This window comes from Zonotrichia albicollis, chromosome 34 (assembly GCF_047830755.1).
Source record: "Zonotrichia albicollis isolate bZonAlb1 chromosome 34, bZonAlb1.hap1, whole genome shotgun sequence".
NCBI lineage: Eukaryota > Metazoa > Chordata > Aves > Passeriformes > Passerellidae > Zonotrichia > Zonotrichia albicollis.
The window spans coordinates 608,857-624,678 of record NC_133852.1 but is presented as its reverse complement, the minus strand read 5'-3'; the positions used below and the strand labels follow the sequence as shown (position 1 = coordinate 624,678).

General features: G+C 56.8%; 1 protein-coding gene across 1 annotated transcript; it reads right to left on the bottom strand.

The window, feature by feature from the left end:
* Positions 1-2,188: 2,188 nt before the first annotated feature.
* LOC141726287 (forkhead box protein P3-like) lies at positions 2,189-13,985 on the bottom strand. The gene is given in 12 exon segments (XM_074531034.1): positions 2,189-2,206; positions 3,117-3,181; positions 3,286-3,327; positions 3,330-3,438; positions 5,018-5,058; positions 5,061-5,079; positions 9,227-9,302; positions 9,382-9,493; positions 10,884-10,945; positions 10,947-10,963; positions 11,075-11,135; positions 13,966-13,985. Coding segments are annotated over 12 exon segments (642 nt in total).
* Positions 13,986-15,822: the final 1,837 nt, after the last annotated feature.

Below are 15,822 nucleotides of genomic sequence, written 5' to 3'. Positions count from 1 at the left end.
TGGGGGACATCAGGGGATATTTGGGATATTGGGATTATGGGGGGCATTGGGGACACTGAAGGACTTGGGGATATGGGGACATCAGGGGGATGTTGAAGGACTTGGGGGTATTGGGGGGCTTGGGGATATTGGGGACATTGGGGTATCGGGGGGACATCGGGGAACATTGAGGGACATTGGGACTTGGGGACATTGAGGGGACATCGAGGGACATTGGGGATGATGGGGGGACATTGGGGGGATTGGGGATATGGAGGCTTTGGGGACATTTGGGATATTGGGGACATCGGGACATGGGGGGGGGACATTGGGAACATTGAAGGACATTGGGGACACGGGATATTGGGACATTTGGGGACATCGAGGGACATTGGGGACTTGGGGATGTTGGGGGACATTGGGGGAGATTGGGGATATGGAGGCTTTGGGGACATTTGGGATATTGGGGACATCAAGACATGGGGGGACATTGGGAACATTGAAGGACATTGGGGACATTGAAGGACATTGGGGGGACATTGGGGACACAGGATATTGGGGACATTGGGGAGACATTGGGGGACATTTGGGGACATTGGGGGACATCGGGGAACATTGGTGACTTGGGGACATTGAGGGGACATCAAGGGACATTGGGGAGTTGGGGATGTTGGGGGGACATTGGGGGGATTGGGGGACATCGGGGGACATTGGGGATGTTGGGGGGACATTGGGGGGGATTGGGGATATGGAGGCTTTGGGGACATTTGGGATATTGGGGACATTGGGACATGGGGGGACATTGGGGACATTGAAGGACATTGGGGGACATTGGGGACACGGGATATTGGGGACATTGGGGGACATTGGGAGGGATTGGGGAACATTGAGGGACTTGGGGACATTGGGGGACACTGAGGGGGATTGGGGACATTGGGGAGACATTGGGGGACATTGAGGGGGACTTGGGGGACACTGAGGAGGATTGGGGACATTGGGAACATTGAAGGACATTGGGGACATTGAAGGACATTGGGGGACATTGGGGACACGGGATATTGGGGACATTGGGGACATTGGGAGGGATTGGGGAACATTGAGGGACTTGGGGACATTGGGGGACACTGAGGGGGATTGGGGACATTGGGGAGACATTGGGGGACATTGAGGGGGACTTGGGGGACACTGAGGAGGATTGGGGACATTGGAACATTGAAGGACATTGGGGACATTGGGGACACGGGATATTTGGGACATTGGGGGACATTGGGGAACATTGAGGGGATTGGGGAACATTGAAGGACTTGGGGGTATTGGGGGCTTGGGGATATTGGGGACATTGAGGGGACATCGAGGGACATTGGGGACTTGGGGATGTTGGGGGGACATTGGTGGGGATTTGGGATATGGAGGCTTTGGGGACATTTGGGATATTGGGGACATCGGGACATGGGGGGACATAGGGGACATTGAAGGACATTGGGGACATTGGGGAACATTGAGGGACTTGGGGACATTGGGGGGACATTGGGGGGGATTGGGGAACATTGAGGGGGATTGGGGACATTGGGGGGACATTGGGGGACATTGAGGGACTTGGGGACATTGGGGAACATTGAGGGGGATTATTTGGGACATTGAAGGACTTGGGGGTATTGGGGGGCTTGGGGATATTGGGAACATTGGGAGACCTTGAGGGGGATTGGGGACATTGGGGACATCAGGGGACATGAGGGCATTGGGGGACATCAGGGGATATTTGGGATATTTGGGATATTGGGAATATGGGGGACATTGGGGGACACTGAAGGACTTGGGGTATTGGGGGGCTTGGGGATATTGGGGACATTGGGGTATCGGGGGGACTTTGAGGGACATTGGGGGATTGGGACATTGAGGGACTTGGGGGACATTACAGACTTTGGGGACATTGAGGGACATTGGGGCTATCGGGGGGAGATTGAAGGGACACTGAGGGGATTGGGGACATTGGGGATATTGGGGGACATTGAGGGGACGTTGAGAGACTTGGGGACACTGGGAGACATTGAGGGACTTGGGGGACTCTATGGGACATTGGGGACAATGGGGGGCATTGGAGACAATGGGGGACATTGGGGACATTGAGGGGACACTGGGGACATTGGGATTATTGGGGACATGGTGAGACATTAGGGCACTTGGGGGATATTGGGGACATTGAGAGACATTAGGGGACATTGAGGGACTTGGGGGACATTGGGGACATCAAGGGGACATCAGGGATATTGGTGATATTTGGGACATTGAGGGATATTGGGGACTTTGGAGCATTGGGGAGATTGAGGACATTGAGAGATACTGGGGACCTTGAGGGGATTGGGGACATCGGGGGACATTCGGGATATTGGGAATATGGGGGGCATTGGGGACATTGGGGACACTGGGGATGTTGGGGACATGAGGGCATTGGGGGGACATTGGGAGACATTGAGATATTGGAGGAATGGGGACATTGGGGACATTGAGGGATACTGGAGAGATTGGGGACATTGGGAGAAACTGAGGACATTGCGGGGGATTGGGGACATTAAGGGACATTTGGGATATTGGGGACTTGGGGGCATTGAGGGACATTGAAGGACATTGGGGACATGGGGGGACATTGAGAGACTTGGGGACATTGAGGGACATTGAAGGACTTGGGGACATTGGGGGGACATTGGGGATTTGGGACACTGGGACACTGGGGAGCCCAGGAGAGTTTTGGGGTTTGGGGGAATATTTGGGGTCCCGTGGTATTCTGGAGATCCGTGGGGATTTTGGGGTTCATGGTGGGATTTTGGGGTTCCCGTGGGTATATTTGGGGTTCCGTGGGTATTTTTTGATCCTGTGGGTATTTTGGAGACCCTGTGGGTATTTTGGGGTTCCTGTGGGTATTTTTGGAGATCCCGTGGGTATTTTTTGGGTTCATGGTGGGATTTTGGGGTTCGGGGTGGGATTTTGGGGTTCGGGGTGGGATGTTGGGGTTCCCATGTGTATTTTGGGGTTCCCGTGGGTATTTTGGGTTTCCTGTGGGTATTCTGGGGTTCAGGGTGGGGTTTTGGGTTCAGGGCGGGGTTTTGGGGTTCAGGGCGGGGTTTTGGGGTGTCACTGACCCATCGGATGAGCGTGGCGTAGGTGTAGGGGGGCCGGGCTGTGCTCAGTCTGTAATACTCCAATTCTAGGGGGGGGGGAGTTTGGGGGGGGGGGTCAGCCAAACCCCCAACCTCCCCCCCATAATTTGGGGGTTCACCCCCCCCCTGCCCCCCCAAAGCCCTGACTCACCTGGGCAGAGCCCCCCCCGCTCCCAGGGGTGCCCTGGGGGGGCAGCAGCACCTCAGGGTCCCCCTCGGCCTCAGGGGGACCCCAAATCTGGGCAGGGGTGGGCCCGGCCTGGCCCTTCCCAAGATGACCCTAAAAGGGGGGGGGGGTAGAAAACTGAGGGGGGGGCTCCGTTTTGGGGGGGGTCCCAACTTCACCCATCCCAAATTTTGGGGTGCTCCCCACCCCCCCTTACTGTGCTGGGGGGGTCCCAAGCCCCCTACCCAAATTTTGGGGTGCATCCTCCTTCCTTACCGCTCTGTGGATCCCCCCACCCCATTTTTGGGGTGGTCCCTCCCCCCCCAGTTACCATGCTGGGGGAGTCCTAAGCCCTCCACCCAAATTTTGGGGTGCATCTTCCCCTTACTGTGCCCCCCACCCCAATTTTGGGGTGCTCCCCACCCCCCTTATTGTGTTGGGGGGGTCCCAAACCCCCCTACCCAAATTTTGGGGTGCATCCTCCTTCCTCACCGCTCTGTGGAACCCCCCCACCCCATTTTTGGGGTGGTCTCTCCCCCCCCCTTACCATGCTGGGGGAGTCCTAAGCCCTCACCCAAATTTTGGGGTGCATCTTCCCCCTTACCATGCCCCCACCCCAATTTTGGGGTGCTCCCCACCCCTTACTGTGCTGTGGGGGGGTCCCAAGCCCCTACCCAAATTTTGGGGTGCATCCTCCCTCCTTACCCTTCTGTGGGACCCCCCCACCCAATTTTTGGGGTGGTCTCTCCCCCCCCATTACCATGCTGGGGGAGTCCTAAGCCCTCCACCCAAATTTTGGGGTGCATCTTCCCCTTACCATGCCCCCCACCCCAATTTTGGGGTGCTCCCCACCCCTTACTGCTATGGGGGGGTCCCAAACCCCCTCCCTAAATTTTGGGGTGCATCTTCCTTCCTCACCGCTCTGTGGAACCCCCCCCCCATTTTGGGGTGTATTCCCCCCCACCCAATTTTTGGTGTCCATTACCCCCCATTTTTGGGGTGCTCCCCCCCATTTTTGGGGTGCATCCCCCACCCCATTTTTGGTCTGTCCCCCCCCATTTTTGGTGTGTCCCCCCCCCATTTTTGGTGTGTCCCCCCATTTTTGGGATGCTCCCCCCCATTTTTGGGGGTGCATCCCCCCACCCCATTTTTGGTCTGTCCCCCCCATTTTTGGTGTGTCCCCCCCCCATTTTTGGTGTGTCCCCCCCATTTTTGGGATGCTCCCCCCCATTTTTGGGGTGTATCCCCCCCATTTTTGGTGTGTCCCCCCCCATTTTTGGGATGCTCCCCCCATTTTTTGGGTGTATCCCCCCCATTTTTGTATGTCCCCCCCATTTTTGGTGTGTCCCCCCCCCATTTTTGGGGTGTATTCCCCCCCCATTTTTGGTGTGTCCCCCCCATTTTTGGTGTATTCCCCCCCCATTTTTGGGGTGCTCCTCCCCCATTTTTGGTGTGTCCTCCCCATTTTTCGTGTGTCCCCCCCCCCATTTTTGGGGTGTATCTCCCCCCCCCACTCCATTTTTGGGGTTCATTTCCCCCCCTTACCGTGCCCCCCCCATTTTTGGGGTGCATCCCCCCACCCCATTTTTGAGGCGTCCCCCCCCATTTTTGGTGTGTCCCCCCCTCCATTTTTGGTGTGTCCCCCCCCATTTTGGTGTGTCCCCCCCCACTTTTGGGATGTATTCCCCCCCCATTTTGGGGTCCCCCCTTACCGAGCTGGGGGGGCCCTCCGCAGCAGCTGCGCCTGCAGCAGCCCAGGCGGTGCCGCTCACGGGCCAGCTGGGGGGGGGGACACAGATTTGGGGGTCACAGACGGGTTTTGGGGGTCACAGGGTTGGGGGGGGACAGGGACAGATTTGGGGGAGTCAGGGCAGATTTGGGGGGACAGGGACAAATTCAGGGGTTACAGACGGATTTTGGGGTGTCACAGGGTTGGGGAGGGACAGGTACAAATTTGGGGGGACAGGGAGAGATTGGGGGGGTCACAGATTTGGGGGGTCACAGATGGATTTTGGGGGGACAGGGACAGAGTTGGGGGGGTCACAGACGGATTTTGGGGTGTCAGGGTTGGGGGGGGACAGGGACAGATTGGGGGGACAGGGACAAATTTGGGGGGACAGGGACAGATTTGGGGGGGTCACAAATGGATTTTGGGGTGTCAGGGTTGGGGGGACAGGGACAAATTTGGGGGGGTCACAGACGGATTTTGGGGGCGACAGGGACAGAGTTGGGGGGTCACAGAAAGATTTTGGGGTGTCACAGGGTTGGGGGGGACAGGGACGGGTTTGGGGGGGGACAGGGAGAGATTAGGGGGTCACAGACGGATTTTGGGGTGTCACAGAGTTGGGGGGGACAGGATGGATTTGGGGGGTCACAGATGGATTTTGAGGGGACAGGGACAGATTTGGGGGACAGGGACAGATTTTGGGGCAACAGGGACAGAGTTGGGGGGGTCACAAATGAATTTTGGGGTGTCAGGGTTGGGGGGGACAGGGACAGATTTTGGGGGACAGAGACAGAGTTGGGGGTCACAGAAAGATTTTGGGGTGTCACAGAGTTGGGGGGACAGGGAGAGATTGGGGGTGTCACAGATGGGTTTTGGGGGTGACAGGGACAGATTTGGGGGGACAGGGAGAGATTTTGGGGGGGTCACAAATGAATTTTGGGGTGTCACAGGGTTGGGGGGGACAGGAACAGATTGGGGGACAGGGACAAATTTGGGACAGGGACAGATTGGGGGGACAGATTTGGGGAGTCAGACGGATTTTGGGGGCGACAGGGACAGGTTGGGGGGGTCACAGATGGATTTTGGGGTGTCACAGGGTTGGGGGGGACAGGGATGGATTTGGGGGGGTCACAGATGGATTTTGGGGTGTCACAGGGTTGGGGAGGGACAGGGACACATTTGGGGGGACAGGGAGAGATTGGGGGGGTCACAGATTTGGGGGGTCACAGATGGGTTTTGGGGGGGTCACAGGATTTGAGGGGACAGGGACGGGTTTGGGGGGGTTACAGACAGATTTTGGGGTGTCACAGAGTTGGGGGGACAGGGACAGATTGGGGGGACAGGGAGAGATTGGGGGCTCACAGATTTGGGGGGGGTCACAAATGGATTTTGGGGTGTCAGGGTTGGGGGGACAGGGACAGATTTTGGGGGGACAGGGACAGAGTTGGGGGGTCACAGACGGATTTTGGGGTGTCACAGGATTTGAGGGGACAGGGACAGATTGGGGGGACAGGAGAGATTGGGGGGGTCACAGGATTTGGGGGGACAGGGACAGATTTGGGGGGTCACAAATGGATTTTGGGGTGTCAGGGTTGGGGGGACAGGGACAGATTGGGGGGACAGGGACAGATTTGGGGGGGTCACAGACGGATTTTGGGGGACAGGGACAGATTTGGGGTGTCACAGGATTTGAGGGGACAGGGACACATTTGGGGGGGTCACAGGCGGGTTTTGGGGTGTCACAGGTTGGGGGGACAGGGACAGATTTGGGGGGACAGGGACAAATTTGGGACAGGGAGAGATTGGGGGGTCACAGATTTGGGGGGGTCACAGACGGATTTTGGGGGACAGGGACAGATTTGGGGTGTCACAGGATTTGAGGGGACAGGGACAGATTTGGGGGGGTCACAGATGGATTTGGGGCACACAGGGGCGTCATGGTGTGGGGGGGGGCAAATTTGGGGGGGTCACAGATGGATTTGGGGGGGGTCACAGGGTTGGGGGGGACAGGTTGGGGGGGGGGCCCACTCGGATTTGGGGGGTACAGATTTGGGGGGGGTCACAAATTTGGGGGGTCACAGATGGATTTTGGGGACACGGGTTGGGGGGGACAGGTCTGGGGGTCGGGACAGATTTGGGGGGCTCACACACCGGATTTTGGGGGACACAGGGGGGGGTCACAGACGGATTTTGGGGTGTCACAGGGTTTGGGGGGGACAGGGACAGATTTGGGGGGGTCACACCGGGTTTTGGGGGACACATGGAGGTCAGTGGGGGATGATGAGTTGGGGGGACACAGATTTGGGGGGGTCCCCGTTCTGGGGAGTCTGGGTTTTGGGGGCCTCAGGGGGGGATTTGGGGGGGCTCAGGGAGGATTTTTGGGGTGATCCAGGGGGGCTTTTGTGGGGGATTTTGGGGGTGTTCAGGAGGAGATTTTGGGGGACTCTGGGGGGGAATTGGGGTGATTTTAGGGGACTTCAGGGGGGCTCCATGGGGGGATTTTGGGGGTGCTCAGAGTGGGATTTTGAGGGGGCTCATAGGGGATTTTGGGTGCTCAGGGAGAGATTTGGGGGTGCTCAGGAGGGGATTTGGGGGGGGACTCAGGAGGGGGTTTTGGGTGCTCCAGGGGGGATTTTTGGGAATTTGGGGGTTCTCGGGTGGATTTTGGGGCATTTTGGGGGTGATCCGGGGGCATTTGGGGGGGCTCTGGGAAGGATTTTGGGGGGGGCTCAGGAGGGATTTTGGGGGGTTCCAGGGATGACTTTTGGGGTGCTCAGGAGGAGATTTTGGGGTGATCTGGGGAATTTTGGGGGGATTTTTGGGGCGCTCCAGGGGGGATTTTAGGAGCATTTTGGGGGGGCTCATAGGGGATTTTAGGGGTGCTCAGGAGGGGATTTTGGGGGGGCTCTGGGGGAGGATTTTGGAGGCATTTTGGGGGTGATCTGGGGAATTTTAGGGGGATTTTGGGGGGATTTTTGGGGGGCTCATAGGGGGATTTTGGGGTGCTCAGGAGGAGATTTTGGGGGTGATCCTGGGGGGATTTTAGGGGTGTTCAAGGGGGATTTTGGGGGGGCTCTGGGGGAGGATTTTGGGGGCATTTTGGGGGTGATCCGGGGGCATTTTGGGGGTGATTTTGGGGGCTCAGGGAGGGATTTTGGGGGGTTCCAGGGATGACTTTTGAGGGGCTCAGAGGGGGATTTTGGGGTGATCTGGGGAATTTTGGGGGATTTTTGGGCGCTCCAGGGGAGGATTTTAGGGGCATTGTGGGGGGGCTCATAGGGGATTTTGGGGGTGATCCTGAGGGGATTTTAGGGGTGTTAAGGAGGAGATTTTGGGGGTGCTCCAGGGAGGATTTTTTGGGGAATTTGGGGGTTCTCGGGGTGGATTTTGGAGGCTCTGGAAAGGATTTTGGGGGGGCTCAGGGAGGGGATTTTGGGGGGTTCCAGGGATGACTTTTGGGAGGCTCAGGAGGAGATTTTGGGGGTGCTCAAGGGGGATTTTGGGGGTGATCGGGGGAATTTTGGGGTGCTCAGGAGGAGATTTTGGGGGTGGTCTGGGGGAATTTGGGGGGATTTTTTGGGGAATTTGGGGGTTCTCGGGGTGGATTTTGGGGTGATCCGGGGAATTTTGGGGGGGATCTTGGGGGGCTCAGGGGGGATTTTGGGGGAATTTTGGGGCATTTTGGGGGTGCTCCAGGGATGATTTTGGGGGATTGTAGGGGCATTTTGGGGGTGATCTGGGGGCATTTTGAGGGATTTTTGGGGCGCTCCAGGGGGGGATTTAGAGAGGCTCAGGAGGGGATTTTGGGGTGCTCAGGAGGAGATTTTGGGGGTGATCCTGGGGGGTTTTTAGGAGTGTTCAGGAGGGGATTTTGAGGGGCTCAGAGGGGATTTTGGGGGTGATCCGGGGAATTTTGTGGGGATTTTTGGGGCGCTCCAGGGGAGGATTTTGGGGGGATTTTAGGGGCATTTTGGGGGTGATTTTGGGGGGCTCAGAGGGGATTTTGGGGGTGATCTGGGGGAATTTTGGGGGGATTTTTGGGCACTCCAGGGGGGGATTTTGGGTGGATTTTAGGGGCATTTTTGGGGGTGATCCGGGGATGATTTTGGGGGTGATCTGGGGGAATTTTGGAGGGGATTTTGGGTGGATTTTAGGGGCATTTTGGGGATGCTCCGGGGCTGATTTTGGGGCTCCCCTCACCTGCTGCTCCAGCTCCTGGATCCTCTCCAGCTGCCGCAGACACTGAGCCACCTCCCCGGGCTCCCGGCGGGGGGGTCTGGGTTGGGGAAATTTTTGGGAGGTCATTTTTGGGCTGGGACCCCCCAAAATCCTCCCCAATTCCCCCCCTGACTCACCTGGGGGGCTGGGCTGGGGGGGGGTCGCTGCCAGCAGGGGCAGGGGAGGGGTCTCTGTCACGGCCAGGGGGGTCTTTGGGACCCCAATCCAAAGTGGGGAGACCTGGGGGGGATTTAGGTTTGGGGGGGGTCCCCAAAAAGGGAAGAGGGGGAAGGTTGGGGGGGGGTTGGGGGTCTCAAATGGGAGAAAAGAGCCCCAAAAATGGCCGAGAAAATGACCCAAAAAGGGCACAGAAATGCCTCAAAAAAGGCAGAAAAATGCCGCGAAAAATGCAGAAAAAATTGGAAGAGGAGGAGGAGGAGGAAGGTTTGGGGGGGGATTTGGGGAAGGTTTGGGGGGGATTTGGGGGGATTTGGGGAAGTTTTGGGGAAGGTTTGGGGAAGGTTTGGGGGATTTGGGAAGGTTTGGGGGGATTTGGGGGAGACTTTGGGGGGAGATTTTGGGGAAGCTTGGGGGGATTTGGGGGGATTTGGGGGGGATTTGGGGGATTTGGGGAAGGTCTGGGGGGGATTTTGGGGGATTTCGGGAAGTTTTGGGAAGGTTTGAGGTGGATTTTGGGGGGATTTTCGGGGGGATTTGGGGAAGTTTTGGGGGAAGTTTTGGGGCGATTTTGGGGGGATTTGGAGGGGAAGTTTGGGAGGGATTTGGGGGGGATTTTGGGGGATTTGGGGGGGATTTTGGAGGGGATTTTGGGGGAAGGTTTGGGGGGGATTTTGGGGAGATTTTGGGGGGGATTTTGGGGGTATTTGGGGAAGGTTTGGGGGGGATTTTGGGGAGATTTTGGGGGGGATTTTGGGGGTATTTGGGGAAGGTTTGGGGAAGGTTTGGGGGGATTTTTGGGGAAGGTTTTGGGTAAGGTCTGGGGGGGATATGGGGAAGGTTTGGGGAAGTTGGTTGGGGGGATTTGGGGGAGGTTTGGGGGGATTTTGGGAGGATTTGGGGAAGGTTTGGGGGAATTTGGGGAAGTTTGGGGGATTTTGGGGGGGATTTTGGGGGGATTTTGGGGGGGATTTTGGGGGGGATTTGGGGAAGTTTTGGGGAAGGTTTGGGGGGGATTTTGGGGAGGTTTGGGGGGGATTTTGGGGGGATTTGGGGAAGGTTGGGGGGATTTGGAGGGGAAGTTTGGGAGGGATTTGGGGGGGATTTGGGGGGGATTTTGGAGGGGATTTTGGGGGAAGGTTTGGGGGGGATTTTGGGGAGATTTTGGGGGGATTTTGGGGGTATTTGGGAAGGTTTGGGGGGGATTTTGGGGAGATTTTGGGGGGGATTTTGGGGGTATTTGGGGAAGGTTTGGGGGAAGTTTGGGGGGGATTTGGGAAAAGTTTTGGGGGATTTGGGGGAAAGTTTTGGGGGGATTTGGGGGAAGATTTGGGGGTATTTGGGGAAGGTTTGGGGGAAGGTTTGGGGGGATTTGGGGGAAGTTTTTTGGGGGGATTTGGGGGGGATTTTGGGGGGATTTTGGGGGGGATTTTGGGGGGATTTTGGGCTCTCACCGTGATTCGGGGCAGCCGCGTTCTCATCACCAACACCCCCGGGTGCTGCACCTGCAGCAGGGGGGGCAGGACCCCCCTCAGGCGGCACCTGTGGGGTTTGGGGTGCAGGAGGTGACCCCCCCAATCCTGACCCACCCCAAAAAACCCCAAAAACCCAAAAATCCCCCCCAAAAAACCCCAAATTTGGGGGTTCCCGCACCTGCGAGCAGCGCGTCAGCACCGTGGGGCGCTCCTGAGGGGCGCGGGGGGGGCGCCGCTGTCTGGGGGGGTTTTGGGGGGATTTTGGGGGGGGGTTTGGGGGTGAGACCCCCCCTGAGGGTCCCCCCAAACCCCTGAGGGTCCCCCCAAACCCCTGAGGGTCCCCCAAACCCAAAATTCCCCCAAACCCCAAAATTCCCCCCAAATTCCCCGAATTGGCACAGATGTGTCACCGGCACTGCCTGCGGCACCGGAACTCGCGTGGGGGGGGGGGGGGAGCGGCCCAGTTACCCCCCCAGTGCATCCCAGTCCATCCCAGTTCATCCCAGTGACCCCCCCAGTCCATCCCAGTTCATCCCAGTTACCCCCCAGTTCATCCCAGTTCATCCCAGTTACCCCCCAGTGCATCCCAGTTACCCCCAGTTCATCCCAGTTCATCCCAGTGACCCCCCAGTGCATCCCAGTTACCCCCCCAAGGCATCCCAGTGACCCCCCCAGTTCATCCCATTCCATCCCAGTCCATCCCAGTGCATCCCAGTGACCCCCCCAGTTCATCCCAGTCCACCCCAGTTCATCCAGTTATCCCCCAGTTCATCCCAGTGACCCCCCCAGTCCATCCCAGTTCATCCCAGTGACCCCAGTTCATCCCAGTGACCCCCCCAGTCCATCCCAGTTAATCCCAGTTACCCCCAGTTCATCCCAGTTCATCCCAGTGACCCCCCCCAGTCCATCCCAGTTCATCCCAGTTACCCCCCAGTCCATCCCAGTTCATCCCAGTGACCCCCCAGTTCATCCAGTTACCCCCCAGTTCACCCCAGTGACCCCCCAGTGCATCCCAGTCCATCCCAGTTCATCCCAGTCCATCCCAGTTCACCCCAGTGCATCCCAGTGACCCCCCAGTTCATCCCAGTTCATCCCAGTTACCCCCAGTTCATCCCAGTTCATCCCAGTTACCCCCAGTTCATCCCAGTTCATCCCAGTGACCCCCCCAGTTCATCCCAGTTCATCCCAGTCCATCCCAGTTCATCCCAGTTACCCCCTAGTTCATCCCAGTTCATCCCAGTGACCCCCCCAGTGCATCCCAGTTACCCCCCAGTTCACCCCAGTTCATCCCAGTTACCCCCCCAGTGCATCCCAGTTCATCCCAGTTACCCCCCAGTTTATCCCAGTTCATCCCAGTTACCCCCCAGTGCATCCCAGCTACCCCCCAGTGCATCCCAGTCCATCCCAGTGACCCCCCAGTCCATCCCATTCCATCCCAGTTCATCCCAGTTCATCCCAGTCCATCCCAGTCCCTCTCATTGTCACGCCAAGGCCTCCCAGTAAGCAGCGAAGTCATTTCCAGTTTGCACCAGTCATTTCCAGTATCCCCAGTAAGCACCAGTGCCTCCCAGTGCCTCCCAGTGCCTCCCAGTTCATCCCAGTGACCCCCCAGTTCATCCCAGTTTCCCCATTTTCCCATCCCAGTGTATTCGCAGCCCATCCCAGTGCCCTCCAGTCCCCTCCCAGTTCCACCCAGTATCAATCCTGGGCCCCCCAGTACCTCCCAGTCCTTCCCAGCATGTTCCCAGTCCCTCCCAGTGCCCCCCAGTCTGTCCCAGTTTCTCCCAGTCCCTCCCAGTGCCCTCCAGTGCGTTCCCAGTGCCTCCCAGTCCATCCCAGTGCGCTCCCAGTGCCTCCCAGTCCATCCCAGTGCGCTCCCAGTACCTCCCAGTGCCTCCCAGTCTCCCTCCCAGTCACTCCAGAGGCCTCCCAGCATGGTCCCAGTGCCTCCTAGTGCGCTCCCAGTCCATCCCAGCATGGTCCCAGTGCGCTCCCAGTCCCTCCCAGTCCATCCCAGCATGATCCCAGTGCTACCAGTGCGCTCCCAGTGCCCCCCAGCATGCTCCCAGTTTCTCCCAATCCCTCCCAGTCTCTCCCAGCATGCTCCCAGTCCATCCCAGTCCCTCCCAGTACATCCCAGTCCCTCCCAGCATGATCCCTGTGCCTCCCAGTGCCCTCCAGTTCCCCCCAGCGTGCTCCCAGTGCTCCCCAGTCTGTCCCAATCCCTCCCAGTGCCTCCCAGTGTGCTCCCAGTCCCTCCCAGTCCATCCCAGTGTGCTCCCAGTGCCTCCCAGTCCATCCCAGTGTGCTCCCAGTCCCTCCCAGTGCTCCCCAGTGTGCTCCCAGTGCCTCCCATTGTGCTCCCTCCAGTCCATCCCATTTCCCCCCAGCGTGCTCCCAGTCCCTCCCAGTCCATCCCAGCATGATCCCTGTGCCTCCCAGTGCCCCCCAGTCCATCCCAGTACCTCCCAGTCCTTCCCAGTTCCCCCCAGTCCCTCCCAGTCCCCCCCAGTCCATCCCAGTGTGCTCCCAGTCCCCCCCAGTCCATCCCAGTGCCCCCCAGTCCCTCCCAGTCCATCCCAGTTCCCCCAGTCCATCCCAGTCCCTCCCAGTCCATCCCAGTCCCTCCCAGTTCTCCCCAGCGTGCTCCCAGTACCTCCCAGTCCCTCCCAGTTCTCCCCAGCGTGTTCTCAGTCCCTCCCAGTCCATCCCAGTGCCCCCCAGTCCATCCCAGTGCCCCCCAGTCCATCCCAGTGTGCTCCCAGTCTGTCCCAATCCCTCCCAGTCCATCCCAGTTCCCCCCAGTCCCTCCCAGTCCCTCCCAGTCCCCCCCAATCCCTCCCAGTCCATCCCAGTTCCCCCCAGTTCCTTCCATTGTGCTCCCAGTTCCTCCCAATCCCTCCCAGTCCCTCCCAGTCCCCCCCAGTCCATCCCAGTCCGTCCCAGTCCCTCCCAGTCCCTTCCATTGTGTTCCCAGTCCCTCCCAGTCCATCCCAGTCCTTCCCAGTCCATCCCAGTCCCCCCCCAGTCCCTCCCAGTCCCTCCCAGTCCCCCCAGTTCCCCGCTCACGGCTCCCGGGTCCCGGCCATGGCTCTGGGGCCGCCGCGGGCGCTCCCGGCCGTGATTTATAGCCGGGAAACCACAGCCCTGAGTCACGGCGGGGGCGGGGGCCGGGCTGCCCCCCCAGACCCAAACACGCACCCCGAAATGCAGGAAAATGCACCAAAAATGCAGAGAAATGCCCCAAAAATATCCCCAAAAAAGGGGTGAGAAATGCCCCAAAAATACCCCAAAAAGAGCAGAGAAATGTCCCAAAAAAGGGGTGAGAAATGCCCCAAAAATTGCAGAGAAATGCCCCAAAAATGCAGGAAAATGCCCCAAAAATATCCCCAAAAAGAGCAGAGAAATGCCCCCAAAAAAGCAGAGAAAAGCCTCAAAAAATTGCAGAGAAATGCCCCAAAAATGGCAGAGAAATATCCCAAAAAACGGCAGGGAAATGCCTCAAAAAAAGGGTGAGAAATGTCCAAAAAAACGCAGAAAAATACCCCAAAAAATAACCAAAAAAAGCAGGAAAATGCCCTGAAAAGGGGAGAAAAGTGCCCCAAAAATACCCCAAAAAGGGCAGAAAAATGTCCCAAAAAAGGGCAGAAAAATGTCCCAAAAAAGGGCAGAGAAATGCCCCCAAAAAAAGGCAGAGAAATGGCTCAAAAAAGGGCAGAGAAATGTCCCAAAAAGAGCAGAGAAATGCCCTGAAAATACCCCAAAAAGAGCAGAAAAATGCCCCAAAAAGGGCAGAGAAATGCCCCAAAAATGGCAGAGAAATGTCCCAAAAAAGGCAGAAAAATACCCCAAAAAATACCCCCAAAAGGGCAGAAAAATGCCCTGAAAAGGGGAGAAAAATGCCCTGAAAAGGGGAGAAAAATGCCCTGAAAAGGGGAGAAAAGTGCCCCAAAAATACCCCAATAAAGGCAGAAAAATGCCCCGAAAAAAAGGCAGAAAATACCCCCAAAAAAGACTCCAAAAACGGCAGAAAAATGCCCAAAAAGGGCAGAGAAACGCCCCAAAAAAGGGGCAGAGAAATGCTCCAAAAATGGCAGAGAAATGTCCCAAAAATACCCCAAAAAGAGCAGAAAAATGCCCCAAAAAACGGCAGGGAAATGCCCTTAAAAAGGACAGAAAAATGTCCCAAAAATACCCCAAAAAGAGCAGAGAAATCTCCCAAAAATGGCAGAGAAATGTCCCAAAAATACCCCAAAAATGGCAGAGAAATGTCCCAAAAATACCCCAAAAAGAGCAGAAAAATGGCTCAAAAATGGCAGAAAAATGTCCCAAAAATACCCCAAAAAGAGCAGAGAAATGTCCCAAAAACGGCAGGGAAATGCCTCAAAAAGAGCAGAAAAATGCCCCAAAAAGGGCAAAGAAATGCCCCAAAAATACCCCAAAAAGGGCAGAAAAATGCCCCAAAAAACGGCAGGGAAATGCCTCAAAAAAGGGTGAGAAATGTCCCAAAAAACGCAGAAAAATACCCCAAAAAATAACCAAAAAAAGCAGAAAAATGCCCTGAAAAGGAGAGAAAAATGCCCCAAAAATAACACCAAAAAGGGCAGAAAAATGCCCCAAAAAAGGGGCAGAAAAATGCCCCAAAAAAGGCAGAAAAAGAGCAGAAAAATGCCCCAAAAATACCCAAAAATGACAGAAAAACTCCCTGAAATGTCTGAGATGAACACGAAGAATCGGCACAAATCGGGCGGGCAGAGACACCAAATTCATCAGGACAAAATACTCCAAAAAACAGAGAAATGACCCTAAAAAACCAAATAAAAACACCCCAAAATTGATCAGAAATATTGGGAAATATTTTAAAAGAAATGGGAAAAAAAACCAAAAAAAACAGGGAAAAATTCTTCAAAATGCCCCAAAAATTAT